General features: G+C 67.7%; 1 protein-coding gene across 1 annotated transcript in view; it reads left to right on the top strand.

The window, feature by feature from the left end:
- PARVB (parvin beta) overlaps window positions 1-11,668 on the top strand; it is a 54,692-nt gene extending 43,024 nt beyond the window's left edge. The window contains exons 8-13 of the mRNA XM_036420225.2: window positions 716-735; window positions 5,642-5,703; window positions 6,470-6,538; window positions 8,894-8,995; window positions 10,502-10,574; window positions 10,749-11,668. Coding sequence (XP_036276118.1) covers window positions 716-735; window positions 5,642-5,703; window positions 6,470-6,538; window positions 8,894-8,995; window positions 10,502-10,574; window positions 10,749-10,825 — 403 coding nt within the window. The 3' untranslated portion in view covers window positions 10,826-11,668. The remainder of the gene's footprint in view (window positions 1-715; window positions 736-5,641; window positions 5,704-6,469; window positions 6,539-8,893; window positions 8,996-10,501; window positions 10,575-10,748) is intronic.
- Window positions 11,669-14,437: the final 2,769 nt, after the last annotated feature.

Below are 14,437 nucleotides of genomic sequence, written 5' to 3'. Positions count from 1 at the left end.
TGAGGGGCAGGCAGAGGGTGCGAGTCCAGCGGACGGGGGGACGGAGTTAGCATTGCTTGCCTATCAGGAAGGGGCGCAGTGGGGAGGGGCTGTGCATTTGTGCCCCAGAAATCCTCAAGGCGAAGCGGGGTGCCCACCCTCCGTGGCTCTGGGGACCCTCGGGCTCGGTCCCTCAGGGGTGGGCTCCTGGGCACCCTCGGGCGCGGTCCCTCAGGGGTGGGCTCCTGGGCACCCTCGGGCGCAGTCCCTCAGGGGTGGGCTCCTGGGACCCTCGGGCTCGGTCCCTCAGGGGTGGGCTCGGGCGCGGTCCCTCAGGGGTAGGCTCCTGGGACCCTCGGGCGCGGTCCCTCAGGGGTGGGCTCCCGGGAGCTGTTCCTGGTGCAGGGCTGCCGCCAGGGCTGCCCGGAGGCCGAGCAGCCGCATGTGCTCCACGTGGACCCTCCAGGCCGTACCCCATCCCCTACCCCACCCCCGAGACCACAGGGCGGCTCAGGTGCCGGTGACCTCCTGTGGCCCAGGGGGCACCCCGTGTGGCCACGCTTTACAAACAGCCCTCAGTGGGCGTTCCCGCCTGATTTCGAGTCACCCCAGCGCCTCCAGCAGGCCGGGCCGCGGTGAGCGGCCCCTCGGACACGTGTCTCTGGTGTGTCTCTCTCTGACGTGTGTCTCTGGCGTGTCTCTCTCTCTGACGTGCGTCTCTGTCTCTCGTTTGCAGGCAGATGATGGGCCGGTTTGGTGAGTAACCTGGGGCCGGTGGGGGTGGGGGTCTGGGGGGCTGGGCTGTCCCAGGAAGCCCCCGGGTTCACGCAGTCATACGGCAAGTCCGTGGCTCCGGCGGGCCCTGCGCCGTGGCCGGGGCCGTGGCGGCTCTCGGCGCCGGGAGGGCCGGGGCGGGGAGTGTCGGTGGCAGGAGGACCGGAGTGTCCGGGCGGCACACACTCTCACCAGGGCCTGGGACGGAGCAGAAACCAGGACAAGGGGAGGGTGGGTGTGGCTCTTATTCGGAGCCCCATTAGCCCGGAGGACAATCCTCCAGGGAAATGCCTAGTCTTTCACCCCAAAACCTCCAGCTCATGGCTTCCTTGGGGTGGGCAGTGCAGCCCCGGGCCCACGCCGGACGCCCCAGTAGACGGGCCTCCTGGCAGCCTGGCCTGCCTGCGTTGGGGTGGAGGCCGCCTGGGGCAGTGCGCCCTCCTGTGGCCGCCCCGTCCTTCCTGCCCGGAGGGCCGGGCGTGGGCGGTGGGGCACAGGCTGAGCAGTGGGACCCCGGGCGTGTGAACTGTGGTCGGTGGTTTTCTCTGCCACGTCCGTGTCCGGCCGGCCTGGTGGGAGGCGGGGGGTGGGGAGAGGGGAGAGGGGGACCTGGGGGCTGTGCGCCCTCGGTGGACGGGCGCGGGTGCCGCTGGCGGGGAGCGCAGGGAGGGCGCAGGGGCAGGCGGCAGGCAGCAGCGGCCTGGCCTCATTCCTCCGCGGCTCCTGCGGGCGCGATGCCAGCCGGCCGCAGTGGGTGGCGGCAGTCAGCTGGTCCCGGGGGCTGCGCTGACGCACGCGGGTCTCCTGGATACCCAGGCGCAGCCTCTGCGGTGCCCTCAGCCCGTCACAGGGCCGCTCCCTGACGCACTCCGCTCCCCTCACCCCCCTCACCACCCTCACCTCCTTAAAGACAAAGCCTGGTCCTAGGTCCTAGCGGGGCCTTCAGGTCCTGCGGCCACACTCTCCCCTGCAGCCGGGGTCCCGCTCCGCGCCCGCTCGCTCTCCCTCTGCGGGGCCTCCCGACCCCGTGGCCACCCTCTGCTCCCAGGCCAGTGGCACTCACCTGGGCCTGCCCCGTGGGCAGACAGGGGACCAGGCAGCGTAGGGACCCAGCCCCCCTTTCTGAGCGGTGAGCGTCCCGGGAGCCGGGCTCCCTCACCGCAGTGCCGGGAGGCGGTGCCCGGGAGCGTCCGGGACCCGGGCAGACCTCCGTGGCCGAGGCTCCCCAGCTCCCCTCGGGGTCCCCCCCCCCCCCGGCTTCCCGAGAAGCGTGTTCTCTGCCTCAGTGTCTCACATCGGCACTCCGGGCGAGGGAGGGAGGGAGGGGGCCTCTGGCCGCCCGCCCTGCCCCCGGCTCCGGGCCTCCTCCCTCTCGGCTCCCCAGAGGAGCTGGGGAGCTGCAGCCCGGTCTCCATGGCAACCGGAGTGCTGCCTGCCGGCTCCCGGCGCCCCTCCCCCTCTGGGCCCCTCCCCGCGAGGGGAGCTGGGAGAAGCTCCCCCTCTGACCCCCACTCTCCGCCACCCCCCTCAGCCCGGAGAGTTCACGGCCTTGGCCCTGGCTGCCTCCGGACCGGACCGGGCAGCAGGGAGAGGGAAGCGGCTGGAACAGAGGTACGGGCAGCTGCCCGGTGGCCCGTTGGGGGCAGTGGGCGGGGTGGTCTGAGCCCACACTCCATGTCCACAGCGGCTGGGTGATGCCCCGTGGGAATGTGCCCCGGCCCCAGTTCCTCCGAGCAGCCAGGGGTTCAGGGCTGTGGGCAAAGCTTCCAACTTCAAACAAACACAAACACACAAAACGTCGTCTGGGCCCAACGGGCCGTCCCCGAGGGAGGAGGGCAGCAGGCCCGGGCTGCTCGAGTCACTGCGGCCGCCCTGTGCCTCGGTTTACCCTCTGCCTCCCGAGGGCAGGGCCTCCCCCTGTTTACCCTCTGCCCCGATGGGAGGCAGGCCGAGGGCCGTGGGCGGAGTGCGTGCCGCGGGCGTGTGCCTGTCCGCCCGGAGCGCACACCGAGGGGCGAGGGGAGGGGGGGCTGTGCCGGCTCCCGCTGTGCCGGGAGCCACCCGCCTGGACGGGCCTGGGAGTGGCGGCGGGGATGGACCGGGGCTGTGCCCTGCCAGGGCCGGCGGCATGGTGACGCTGCCCCTGCCTCGGTGCCCGGCGGGGCCCAGCCGCTCCCCCGGCTCTCGAGCCCGAGCTGTGCTTCCGGAACATGGCAGGGAGCTCCGCACGCTGGGCCTACGGTCACGTCCCCTCCCCACACATGCACACGCCGTCCCCATGTTCACGTGTGTACACACCACACACGCCTTCCTTCTCTCCCTTCGCCTTCGCCTCTCAGCTTCCTCCCCGCCCCCTGGAGCCGAGGTGCCCTGGGCCGGGCAGGGCCGGAGCTGCTCCGCCCCTGGGTGCCCCTACCTCTGGGTGCCCCTGGCCCTGGGTGCCCTGCCCCTGGGTGCCCCTGGCCCTGGGCGCCTCTGCCCCTGGGCGCCCCTACCTCTGGGTGCCCTGCCCCTGGGTGCCCCTGGGTGCCCTGCCCCTGGGTCCCCCTGCCCCTGGGTGCCCCTACCTCTGGGTGCCCCTGGCCCTGGGTGCCCTGGCCCTGGGTGCCCTGCCCCTGGGTGCCCCTGCCCCTGGGTGCCCCTACCTCTGGGTGCCCCTGCCCCTGGGTGCCCCTGCCCCTGGGTGGCTCTGCCCCTGGGTGCCCTGCCCCTGGGTGCTCTGCCCCTGGGTGCCCCTGCCCCTGGGTGCTCCTACCTCTGGGTGCCCCTGCCCCTGCCCCTGGGTGCCCCTGCCCCTGGGTGCCCCTACCTCTGGGTGCCCCTGCCCCTGGGTGGCTCTGCCCCTGGGTGCCCCTGCCCCTTGGTGCCCCTGCCCCTGGGTGCCTCTGGGTGCCCCTGGTCCTGGGTGCCCCTGCCCCTGGGTTCAGAGCACTGAGCACCTTCCTTTCAGGGCCAAGTGGGGGCAGGGTGGGTGCTTCCTCCAGGAGCCCTGCCTTCCCTCATTGCCCCCCGCCCCCTCCCGCCCCCTCAGCAGCACAGGCCAGGAGCACCCTGAGCGCCCTACTCCGGCTCCTGCCACCCAGGCTGAGGAGGAGCTTCCCACACCCCACTGGGCTGGCCCGGCCCCAGAACTCCACACTGGGTCTGGGGATTGGCTTTCTCTCAGAAGCCGTGGGGCACAGGGCTCCTTCGGGACAGATTCTGCCAGCGCGGCCCCGCAGCCCTGTGTCCACCCTGGTCTCCGTCCTGCCCGTCCGTCCTGCCGCTGTGGCCGGAGAAGGTGCAGGCAGCGCAGTCCCAGCCGGTCACGCGGGGCGGACATACAGCAAACGCACCGGCAGTGGCCGGCGTGAGCACCGCGCCAGCGGAGGGCGGAGGGCTGCTCGCTCCGGGGTGGGAGGCCGGGGGGCGGGAGGCCGGGAGCACCTGCCGGAGGGGAGGCGGGAGGCCGGGAGCACCTGCCGGAGGGGAGGCGGGAGGCCGGGAGGCGGGAGGCCGGGAGCACCTGCCGGAGGGGAGGCGGGAGGCCGGAGCACCTGCTGGAGGGGAGGCGGGAGGCCGGGAGGCGGGAGGCCGGGAGCACCTGCCGGAGGGGAGGCGGGAGGCCGGGAGGCGGGAGGCCGGGAGCACCTGCCGGAGGGGAGGCGGGAGGCCGGGAGGCGGTGCCGGGAGCACCTACCGGAGGGGAGGCGGGAGGCGGGGAGGCGGGAGGAGGGGAGGCGGGAGGCCAGGAGGCTGCACACAGGCCGGTGAGAGGGGACGTGCAGGGGCCTGGCCGCTGGATGGCGGAGTGAAGGCAGGAGGGTGTGTGTGTGTGTGTGTGTCAGTGTGTGTGTGTGTGTCGGGGTGTGTGTGTGTGTGTCTGTGAGAGAGACGCTGAGCCCTGGAGTCTGAGGCCCACAGGAGGGAGTGATCTGAGCTTCAGGAGGACGAGAAGTGTGGGGACTCCAGTGTGCGCGGGGTGGGGAGGATGTAAGAAAGGGTCTGATCTGCACTTTCCGGAGCTTCTCTGCCTGGGGGAGCCTGGCTCCGGATCGGAGTTGGGGAGGGGAAGGGGGCGGGGCCTGGGGTCTGGGAAGCCGGTGGCAGCAGCTGCGCCCGGGAGGGCGAGGGGCTGGAGGGGCCGTGGCCGGGGGAGGGCGGGGGGCTGGAGGGGCCGTGGCCGGGGGAGGGCGGGGGCCGGTGGGCGGCTGTGGCCGAGGAGGAGCCGTGTCCGGGGGACCCAGGGGGTTACGGCCAGGGACTGTGGGGACAGGAGCCTCTGTCCTCAGTGAGGGGGGCGCCCGTGCTGCTGGGTCCTATCGGAGGAGAGACGCTGTGAGCAGGGCCCGGCGGTGCCTGCCCCGTGGCGCCTGCTCTGCACCTGCGGGAGCTGCAGGGTCAGCCGGCGTGGCCGTCTGTCCGAGGCCACGTGGCCATCTGTCCGAGGCCGGCGTGGCCGTCTGTCCGAGGCCGCGTGGCTGTCTGTCCGAGGCCGGCGTGGCCGTCTTTGTGAGGCCGGCGTGGCCGTCTGTGTGAGGCCGCCCTGGCCGTCTGTGTGAGGCCGGCGTGGCCGTCTTTGTGAGGCCGGCGTGGCCGTCTTTGTGAGGCCGCGTGGCCGTCTGTCCGAGGCTGGCGTGGCCGTCTGTGTGAGGCCGGCGTGGCCGTCTGTCCGAGGCCGCGTGGCCGTCTGTGTGAGGCCGCTGTGGCTGTCTTTGTGAGGCCGGCGCGGCCGTCTGTCCGAGGCCGGCGTGGCCGTCTGTCTGAGGCCGCGTGGCCGTCTGTGTGAGGCCGGCGTGGCCGTCTGTGTGAGGCTGGCGCGGCCGTCTGTCTGAGGCCGCCGCCTCCGGGACAGACGGGCGTGGGGACGCAGCTGCGCGGTGCCTGACCCTCCCGTGTCCCCACGCAGAGCGCGATGCCTTCGACACGCTGTTCGACCACGCCCCGGACAAGCTGAGCCTGGTGAAGAAGGTGAGCCCGCCCCCGGGGCGGACGGGAGGGGGACCGTGTGGGGCTGAGACATCTGCCCGGAGTGTGACTGGTGACACCTAACCACGGCCGTGGAACGGGCACCTCCGCTCCCGCCGTCTGTGGTGCGTCCCCCGGGCCGCGTGGCCGGCTCCCACGAGGCTGCGTCCGCACAGAAATGGCCCGAGCTGGCTCTCCGCCAGGACGTCCGGGCCGGCTGCTCAGCACCGAACCAGACCAAACCCTTTCCCCTGCCGCCAGCTCCCCCCACCCACCCGCCAGAGCTGCTGGGAGGGCTTCCCTCACCCAGACTTCCCTGCAGGCCCTGCCCCGTCCGGTCTTCCCAGCCCCCTCCCACTCTGGCCCGTCCACCCCGTCCCGCCTCGGCCGGGAGGTCCCCAAGGGTTCGCCCTCACTTGTGGGGTCGGGGCCCCGCTCTGCTGGGGGCGGGGGGGGGAGCTGCTCTCAGCCCCGTCCCTGTGCTGGGGGGGCAATGGGGGGGGAGCTGCTCTCAGCCCCATCCCTGTGCTGGGGGGGCAATGGGGGGGGAGGAGCTGGTCTCAGCCCCGTCCCTGTGCTGGGGGGGCGGTGGGGGGGGAGCTGCTCTCAGCCCCGTCCCTGTGCTGGGGGGGCAATGGGGGGGGGAGCTGCTCTCAGCCCCGTCCCTGTGCTGGGGGGGCAATGGGGGGGGGGAGCTGCTCTCAGCCCCGTCCCTGTGCTGGGGGCGGGGGGGAGGGGAGCTGGTCTCACACACCCTCTGCCTCTGCAGTCTCTCATCACCTTCGTGAACAAGCACCTGAACAAGCTGAACCTGGAGGTGACGGAGCTGGAGACCCAGGTGAGTGGCTCTGGGAGGCGCACAGGGGCCGTGAGCAAACCGGCCGCCACCGTGCCTGTCTGGTCCGGCAGGAGCACCCGCCAACAGCGCCAGCCCGGCCCCCGCGCCCCCGCGCCCTCGCCTTCCTCTCCGGGGCCTCGGAGCAAAGCCCACACACAGAGAGGTTTAGACCGGCGGGCCCCACGGGTCCCCACGGCGCCCCACGGCTCCCCACGGCGCCCCCACAGCGCCCCCCACACCACTCCCCACGGCTCCCCACGGCGCCCCCAGAGCGCCCCCCACACCACTCCCCACAGCTCCCCACGCCGTCCCCACGGCACCCCCCACGGCGTCCCCACGGCGCCCCCACGGCACCCCACGGCTCCCCACGGCACCCCCCACGGCTCCCCACGGTGCCCCCACGGCACCCCCCACACCACTCCCCACGGCACTCCCCACGGCGCCCCCACGGCGCCCCCACGGCTCCCCACGGCACCCCCCACGGCTCCCCATGGCGCCCCCACGGCACCCCCCACATCACTCCCCACGGCACTCCCCACGGTGCCCCCACGGCACCCCACGGCGTCCCCACGGTGCCCCCACGGCACCCCACGGCGTCCCCACGGCGCCCCCACGGCTCCCCACGGTGCCCCCACGGCGCCCCCACGGCGCCCCCACGGCCGTCCGCGGGCCCTGAGGTCCATGGGGTCCGGACGGCTGGGAGCTGCTGGTTTAGGCAACTCTTCCCGTCCTGGAGGCGGAAGTCCCAGCAGAGGCTGGTGACCCCACAGACACTTCAACACTGACCCAAGCCGTGCTCTGGGGGGAGGGCTCAGCTATATAGATATTGTTGTTATTCCGCCTCACCCGAGGACAGTTTTCCATTGGTTTTAGAGACAGAGGGAGGGAGAGGGAGCGGCACAGGGAGAGGCACGTTGATTGGTTGCCTCCTGCACACGCCCTGGCCGGGGCCTGGGATCGAACCTGCAGCCCAGGTGCCTGCCCTCTATTGGGAATTGAACCCAAGACCCTTCGGCACCTGCTCTTCCTCGGGGCAGCTGGGGGCCAGCTCGGTGCGGGGGCGGCTGGGGGCCAGCTCGGTCCGGGGGCGGCTGGGGGCCAGCTCCTGCCTGGCTCACTCCTGTGAGAATGCAGCGTCTGATACGTTGGCTTTGGCCTCTGGCTGTCCAGCGCCCTCCCCCACGCCCTCCCCAAAGGAAAGTAGCGCCGGGGACAGGTTTCCGCAGCCGCGGGCGCCGACAGAACCTCATCCCGGGATTAGCGGCCGAGCCTGCAGCCGCGGGCCTGGCCCGGCGCTCGCCGCTGATCCTCTGCCGCCGCTGATTGCATTCGCTTGGCGGCCAGCGCTTCTCATTTGCTTTTCTAATTAAAAAAGGGATTCGGGCTCCTTGTGGGGAAGCCTGAGCCTGCAGATAAGCAGAACAAAGCCCTCTGCCTCGCCATCTGTGCCAGGGCCGTTCCGGGCCTCTCCGCATGGCGGTCCTCCCGGGCGGGCGGTCCTCCCGGGCGGGCAGTCCTCCCGGGCGGGCGGGGCAGCGGTCTGCCTGGGAAAGCCGGGCGCCCAGTTTGCCCGTGTGGGTGGTTTCTGTGTGTGTGGGGGGAGGCCGTGCAAATGCGTTGGTTATTCCAGCGCCTTGCCAGCCTGGCACACGGCCGCTGTACCTGCTGTCTGATAGGTTCCTGGCGCGGAGGTGTGCAAACCGACAGGTCGAAAACCCCTCCTCCCTCCCGTCTGTCCCTGCAGGGGTCACTGTAGGTCACCGTGCGGTGGACATTTTTCTAGATGTTTTATGTCCATAAATGTATTTTCTTTTTTAAAAAAATATATTTTTATTGATTTTTTACAGAGGAAGAGAGAGGGACAGAGAGTTAGAAACACCGATTAGCTGCCTCCTGCACACTTCCCACTGGGGATGTGCCCGCAACCAAGGTACATGCCCTTGACCGGAATTGAACCTGGGACCCTTCAGTTCACAGGCCGACACTCTAATCACCGAGTCAAACCGGTTTTGGCCGTTAATGTATTTTCTAGATGGCACTGGCTCCCACTGCACAGCTGTCCGTAATGTTTCTTGTTTTCCCCTTTCGATATATTTTTACTGATTTCAGAGGAAGGCAGAGGGAAAGAGAGAGAGAAACATCCATGATGAGAGAGAATCGCGGATCAGCTGCCTCCTGCCCGCCCCTCACTGCGGATCCTGCCCACAACCCGGGTGTGTGCCCTGGCCGGGAATTGAACCCCGAGTCCTGGTTCAGGGGTCAGAGCCGCCGGCCGGGCCCAGCTCCTCCTGGTGAGCGGACACGGAGCAGGGCGGCTCCGAGCGCCGTGCCCGGCGTCAGCGGTGCGTCCTGTAGTTCGCAGACGGCGTGTACCTGGTGCTGCTCATGGGCCTGCTGGAGGACTACTTCGTGCCCCTGCACCACTTCTACCTGACGCCAGACAGCTTCGACCAGAAGGTACGCGCCCGCCGCCCGGGGGGCCGCAGCCCGCTCTGGGCCCGCGCGCTCTGCAGGCGTAAAGCGGCCAGACGGGCCCCGGAGAGAAGGAAGCCCGACGCCTGCCTCTCCCGGGCACTTCCCGCCCCGAGCCCGTCCTGCGTAATCGCCCGCCCGTCCCCTGTGCATGCCCCCGGGCCTCACGGCCGGGCGCCCGCTGCTCCCCAGCTCCCAGGCGCCCTGCTCAGGGCGTGGCCTCCTGTCGCCCGCTCTCGCCCAATCAGCACGGTCCTGTGTTATCCCTATGAAAACAAGGCATCTTCTTGAATGTGTGTGTGTGTGTATGTGTGTATGTGTGTGTGTGTATGTGTGTATGTGTATGTGTGTGTATGTGTGTATGTGTATATGTGTGTATGTGTGTATGTATATGTGTGTATGTGTGTATGTGTGTATGTGTATGTGTGTGTATGTGTGTGTATGTGTGTGTATGTGTGTATCTGTGTATCTGTGTATGTGTGTCTGTGTGTATATGTGTGTGTGTGTATGTATGTATATGTATGTATATGTATATATGAGACTCGATGCATGAAATTCACGCAAGGGGCTCCGGCCTTGCAGCCCCAGGCTGTCTGGAAGGACATCCGGAAGGCCGTTCGGCTGTCCGGTCTAATCAGCATATTAGCTTTTATTGCTGCAGATATATAGATATAGCCTTCCATTCCTGAGGACTGTGTCTAGCAAACTTCCCCGGAGAGGATCGTTGGGATGTTTGGTGCAGGGCCTAGCCGTGCCATCTGGGCGGCTGGCTCCCCGCCAGTGTGGCCGGGCCGGGGGCCTGCCGCCGGGGCCCCCGGAAGCCCAGCGCCCGCAGCTCTCAGGCGCCTTGGAAGCAGGCAGAGGGCCTGACCACACTGCTGTGGGCCCATGGGCTTCGGTCGTGTTGTTTCCCCAAAGTGCTGGCCCCACGTGTCGGGCCAGGCAGCGGGGAATCTCTCGTCCGCCAGGGCGATCAGTCTGCCCGCTGCGCCGTGCGGCCGCTGGCACGGCCTGGCACCACGGCCGCCATGTGTGCGCATGAGCCGATCTGGCTGGCGGTCAGCTGATGGTGGGGGCGAGTGGGGGAGGTGAAGGGCTGCTCTGTGCTGGGGACAGGGCCCCGGGCCCGGCACCTCTGGGAAGTGACTTGTCTTCTCTGAGCCTCGGTTTCCTCATCTGTAAAATGGGGTCACGGTCACTTCTCATCCTGTGGACGTGCCAGGGCCCGGTGCAGACACACAGGGACCCCGAGCCCCCAAGGACAGGCTCCCTGCCTTCACCCCCGCACCTCCCAGCCGCCCCTGATCCCTGGTGAGGGGGAAGGACCCGTAAGTGAGGGAATGCTGCTCCCACAGACGTCTGCCCGCCGGGCCCCGGGCCTCACTGCAGAGACCACGCGGCCCAGGCCTGCCCCCTCTGTCCTTCCGGGGAGCGTGGGGCAGCGGGCGGGCTGGGCAGCGAGGCCCCGGCGTTAACCCCACGCCCTCGCAGGTCCACAACGTGTCCTTCGCCTTCGAGCTCATGCTGGACGGGGGCCTCCAGAAGCCCAAGGCCCGGCCGGAAGGTAAGGCCCCGGTGCCGGGGAGGGGCGGAGGGTGCCTGTGCTGGCCCCCGGGCCTCAGCCCACAGGTGGCGGCCGGGGGCCCGCGGGAGACCCGTGTCTGGGACGCGCTGCCGGAGCGGCCCAGGCCCCAGCGCCAGGCCAGCCGCGCCCCCTAATGCTCCGTCTCCTCCGCAGACGTGGTGAGCCTGGACCTCAAGTCCACCCTGCGGGTCCTCTACAACCTGTTCAACAAGTACAAGAACGCCGAGTGACCCGCGGCCGCCCCTGCTCCCACCGCCCGTCTCTCCCTGCCCCCACCCCGCTCCTGCCCGTGTCCGGAGCCGCAGGGCTGAGGGGCTCCCGGCTGCGGCCTGGACCAGGCGATGGAAAGGAAGGCGCCGGAACCCAGGCCTCAGCCGCGGGAGGCCCCGCTCCGTCTGCCGCACCGCCAGGGTCCCGGGCGTCGTCCGAGAGGCGTAGCTCGCCCTCCTGGCGGGACCTCCGGCGCTCCCCTCGGAACGGGCCTGAGTGAAGAGCGATCTGCGGTTTTAAAAACTCCGTCCGGCCCAGCAGCCGCGGCTGCGGCAGGAATGGCCCTGCGTCCCTGCTCCTGGCCCTCGTGTGTGTGCGCCTTGTTTTCACTAACGTCTAAGGCCCCGCCGCCCCCCCCGCCGCCCAGGGAGGGTCCCGCAGGGGGGCCTGTGTCTGTGCGGGGGGGTGGGTTCCTTCGGAGCCGCCCTCCGTGGCCTGCAGACCCCGTCCTCCCTCGTCCTCCCCTGTCCCCCCGGGGTCCCGCTGTGTGTGTGCCCTGGCCTCTTCGTACAAGGACCCCAGTCCCGCTGGGCTGCACCGGCCCCGGGACCCGATCACCGCATCCCTCCGGCTGTGCTTTCTGAGGCCCCGGGCAGGGCTCCGCTCGGGGTTCTGGGCCCGCAGCCCCTGCAGGAGGGAGCGACGTGTTCCTCTCGATCCCGGAGTCTGGCACCTGCCCTGGGCCCGGCAGGACAGGGCTCCCTCACCCCCTGCTGCTCACCCCGTGCCCCCGCGGCGCCTGCCGGGTCAGCCCCTGACCTCGTCCCCAGCGCCCCAGCTGGGGCTTAGGATGGGGTGCGAACCCCGGGAGGCCAGCAGGGGCAGCCTGCCCGCGGCGGCTCTGCCGGTTCCTGGGCCCACGCGGCCCAGGCGGGAGGGAAAGGAGCAGTGAGATGGGGAACTCACGCCCCGGGCGACGCCTCACTGCTGACTGTCGGGGCCGTGGATCAGGGAGGGCGCGACCCAGCGGTGCTGTTTTAAAGCAGCGGGACCGTCCCCCGCCCCGTGTGCCGTGTGTCTCCTCTCTGTAACCCTGTGAAGCGCTGCTCACTGGGGATTTCTGGGTTAAATAAAAGCCACTCAACCCGCTGTGCTGTGGACCCGCCCGCCCGAGACTGCAGGAAGCTGACACCTCCGGTGTGTGTGTGTGTGTGTGCGTGTGTGTGTGTGTGTGTATGAGTGTGTGTGTATGAGTGTGTGTGTATGAGTGTGTATGTATGAGTGTGTGTGTGTATGAGTGTGTGTGTATGAGTGTGTGTGTATGAGTGTGTGTGTGTGTATGAGTGTGTGTGTATGAGTGTGTGTGTATGAGTGTGTGTGTATGAGTGTGTATGTATGAGTGTGTGTGTGTATGAGTGTGGTGTATGAAGTGTGGTGTTGGTATGAAGTGTGGTGTGTATGAGTTGTGTGGTGTATAGGTGAGTGTGATGTATAGTGATGTGTGTTGAGTGGTGTGTTATGAGTGTGTGTGTATGAGTGTGTGTGTGTATGAGTGTGTGTGTATGAGTGTGTGTGTATGAGTGTATGTATGTGTATAAGTGTGCATGTGTATGAGTGTGTATGTGTGTGTGTGTATGAGTGTGTGTGTATGAGTGTGTGTGTGTATGAGTGTGTGTGTATGAGTGTGTGTGTGAGTGTGTGTATGAGTGTGTGTGTATGAGTGTGTGTATTGTCTGAGTGGTGTGTGGTCTTGTGGTGTACTAGACGTGTGTAGTCTGTCGGAGTGTGGGTATGTGTAATGTGTGTGTGTGTGATGTGAGTGTGTGTGTGTATGAGGTGGGAGTGTTGTGGGGTGTGTAATGAGTGTGTGTTATGAGTGTGTATGTGGTTTGGTATGAGTATGAGTGTGTGTATGTGTATGTGTGTGTATGTGTATGAGTGTGTGCATGTGTATGAGTGTGTGCATGTGTATGAGTGTGTGTGTATGAGTGTGTGTGTATGAGTGTGTGTATGTGTGTGTATGAGTATGAGTGTGTGTATGTGTATGTGTGTGTATGTGTATGAGTGTGTGCATGTGTATGAGTGTGTGCATGTGTATGAGTGTGTGTGTATGAGTGTGTGTGTATGAGTGTGTGTGTGTGTATGAGTGTGTGTGTATGAGTGTGTGTGTGTATGAGTGTGTATGAGTTTGTGTATGTGTATGTGTGTGTGCGTGTGTATGAGTGTGTGCATGTGTATGAGTGTGTGTATGTGTATGTGTGTGTGCATGTGTATGAGTGTGTGCATGTGTATGAGTGTGTGCATGTATATGAGTGTGTATATGTGTGTGTGCATGTGTATGAGTGTGTGTGTATGAGTGTGTCAGTGTGTGTGAGTGTATATGTGTGTATGTGTGTGCATGTGTATGAGTGTGTGTGCATGAGTATGGGTGTATGAGTGTGCGTGTGTGTGTATGTATGTGTGTGAGTGTGTGTGAGTGTGTATGTGTATGAGTGTGTGTATGAGAGTGTGTGTGTGTGTATGAGTATGTGTGTTTGTATGTGTATGAGTGTGTGTGTGTGTGTGTGTGTCTGTGTGTGTGTGCTGGGGGCCCGGTGTCCCTCGGCCAGAAGCCGCCGGTGAGGAGAATGCCGTGGTGGGAACAGGCCGCTGGTTTTTTTTCCAGGAAAGAGCTGTCATGGCTGCCGCTGCCTCTGTCGGACGCCTATGGTGGTGCCGGCACAGTGCTGGTCCCGGCCACACGGCCCCACCCAGCGCTCACCTGGCACCTGGCACCTGGTGCCGCAGCGAGACGGAGGCAGCGAGGGGCTGGGCACAGCGCTGTGTGGGGCTGCGGGCCCCATGGGCTGAAGCCCGGGGTTCGTGGGCGGGAGCCGCTGTGGCTGAGTGACCCTGAAGCACGGAGTGGGGCGGGCCACCCCACCCGACAGCCCATCCCCAGCCTCCAGCTCCATCCCCAGCCTCCAGCCCCATCCCCAGCCTCCAGCCCCATCCCCAGCCTCCAGCCCCATCCCCAGCCTCCAGCTCCAACCCCAGCCTCCAGCCCCATCCCCAGCCTCCAGCCCCATCCCCAGCCTCCAGCTCCAACCCCAGCCTCCAGCCCCATCCCCAGCCTCCAGCCCCATCCCCAGCCTCCAGCCCCATCCCCAGCCTCCAGCTCCATCCCCAGCCTCCAGCTCCAACCCAGCCTCCAGCCCATCCCCAGCCTCCAGCTCCATCCCCAGCCTCCAGCTCCAACCCCAGCCTCCAGCCCCATCCCCAGCTTCCAGCTCCAACCCCAGCCTCCAGCCCCATCCCCAGCCTCCAGCTCCAGGCCAGGACAGTCGCCTCTCGCAGGCCGGAGGAGAGGCGGCTGCCGGGAGGCGGCAGGGGACGCCCCATGACCTGACGGTGGCCCCATCTCCACGCTCACCGGCCCTGCTGCCGGCCCCCGGCGGACGGCACGGAGGGGTGGCTGCCGGGGAGCCAGGCAGCCGAGTGGTCACCTGCTGAGAGGCCGGGCTCTGCCCGGGACCTGCTGGGCCTGAGGGCCCCACGCTCTCCAGAGGGACCTCCCTGTCCTTCCCCGTTAAATCAGGACCCGGGCCGTGTCTGGAGGCAGTGGGGGTGGCCTGGGGGAGGGGCGTCCCTGG

Source organism: Pipistrellus kuhlii, unplaced genomic scaffold (assembly GCF_014108245.1).
Source record: "Pipistrellus kuhlii isolate mPipKuh1 unplaced genomic scaffold, mPipKuh1.p scaffold_m20_p_64, whole genome shotgun sequence".
NCBI classification, from domain to species: Eukaryota; Metazoa; Chordata; class Mammalia; order Chiroptera; family Vespertilionidae; genus Pipistrellus; species Pipistrellus kuhlii.
The sequence above is the reverse complement of the archived record's forward strand: the minus strand, read 5'-3'. Positions and strand labels throughout refer to the sequence as shown.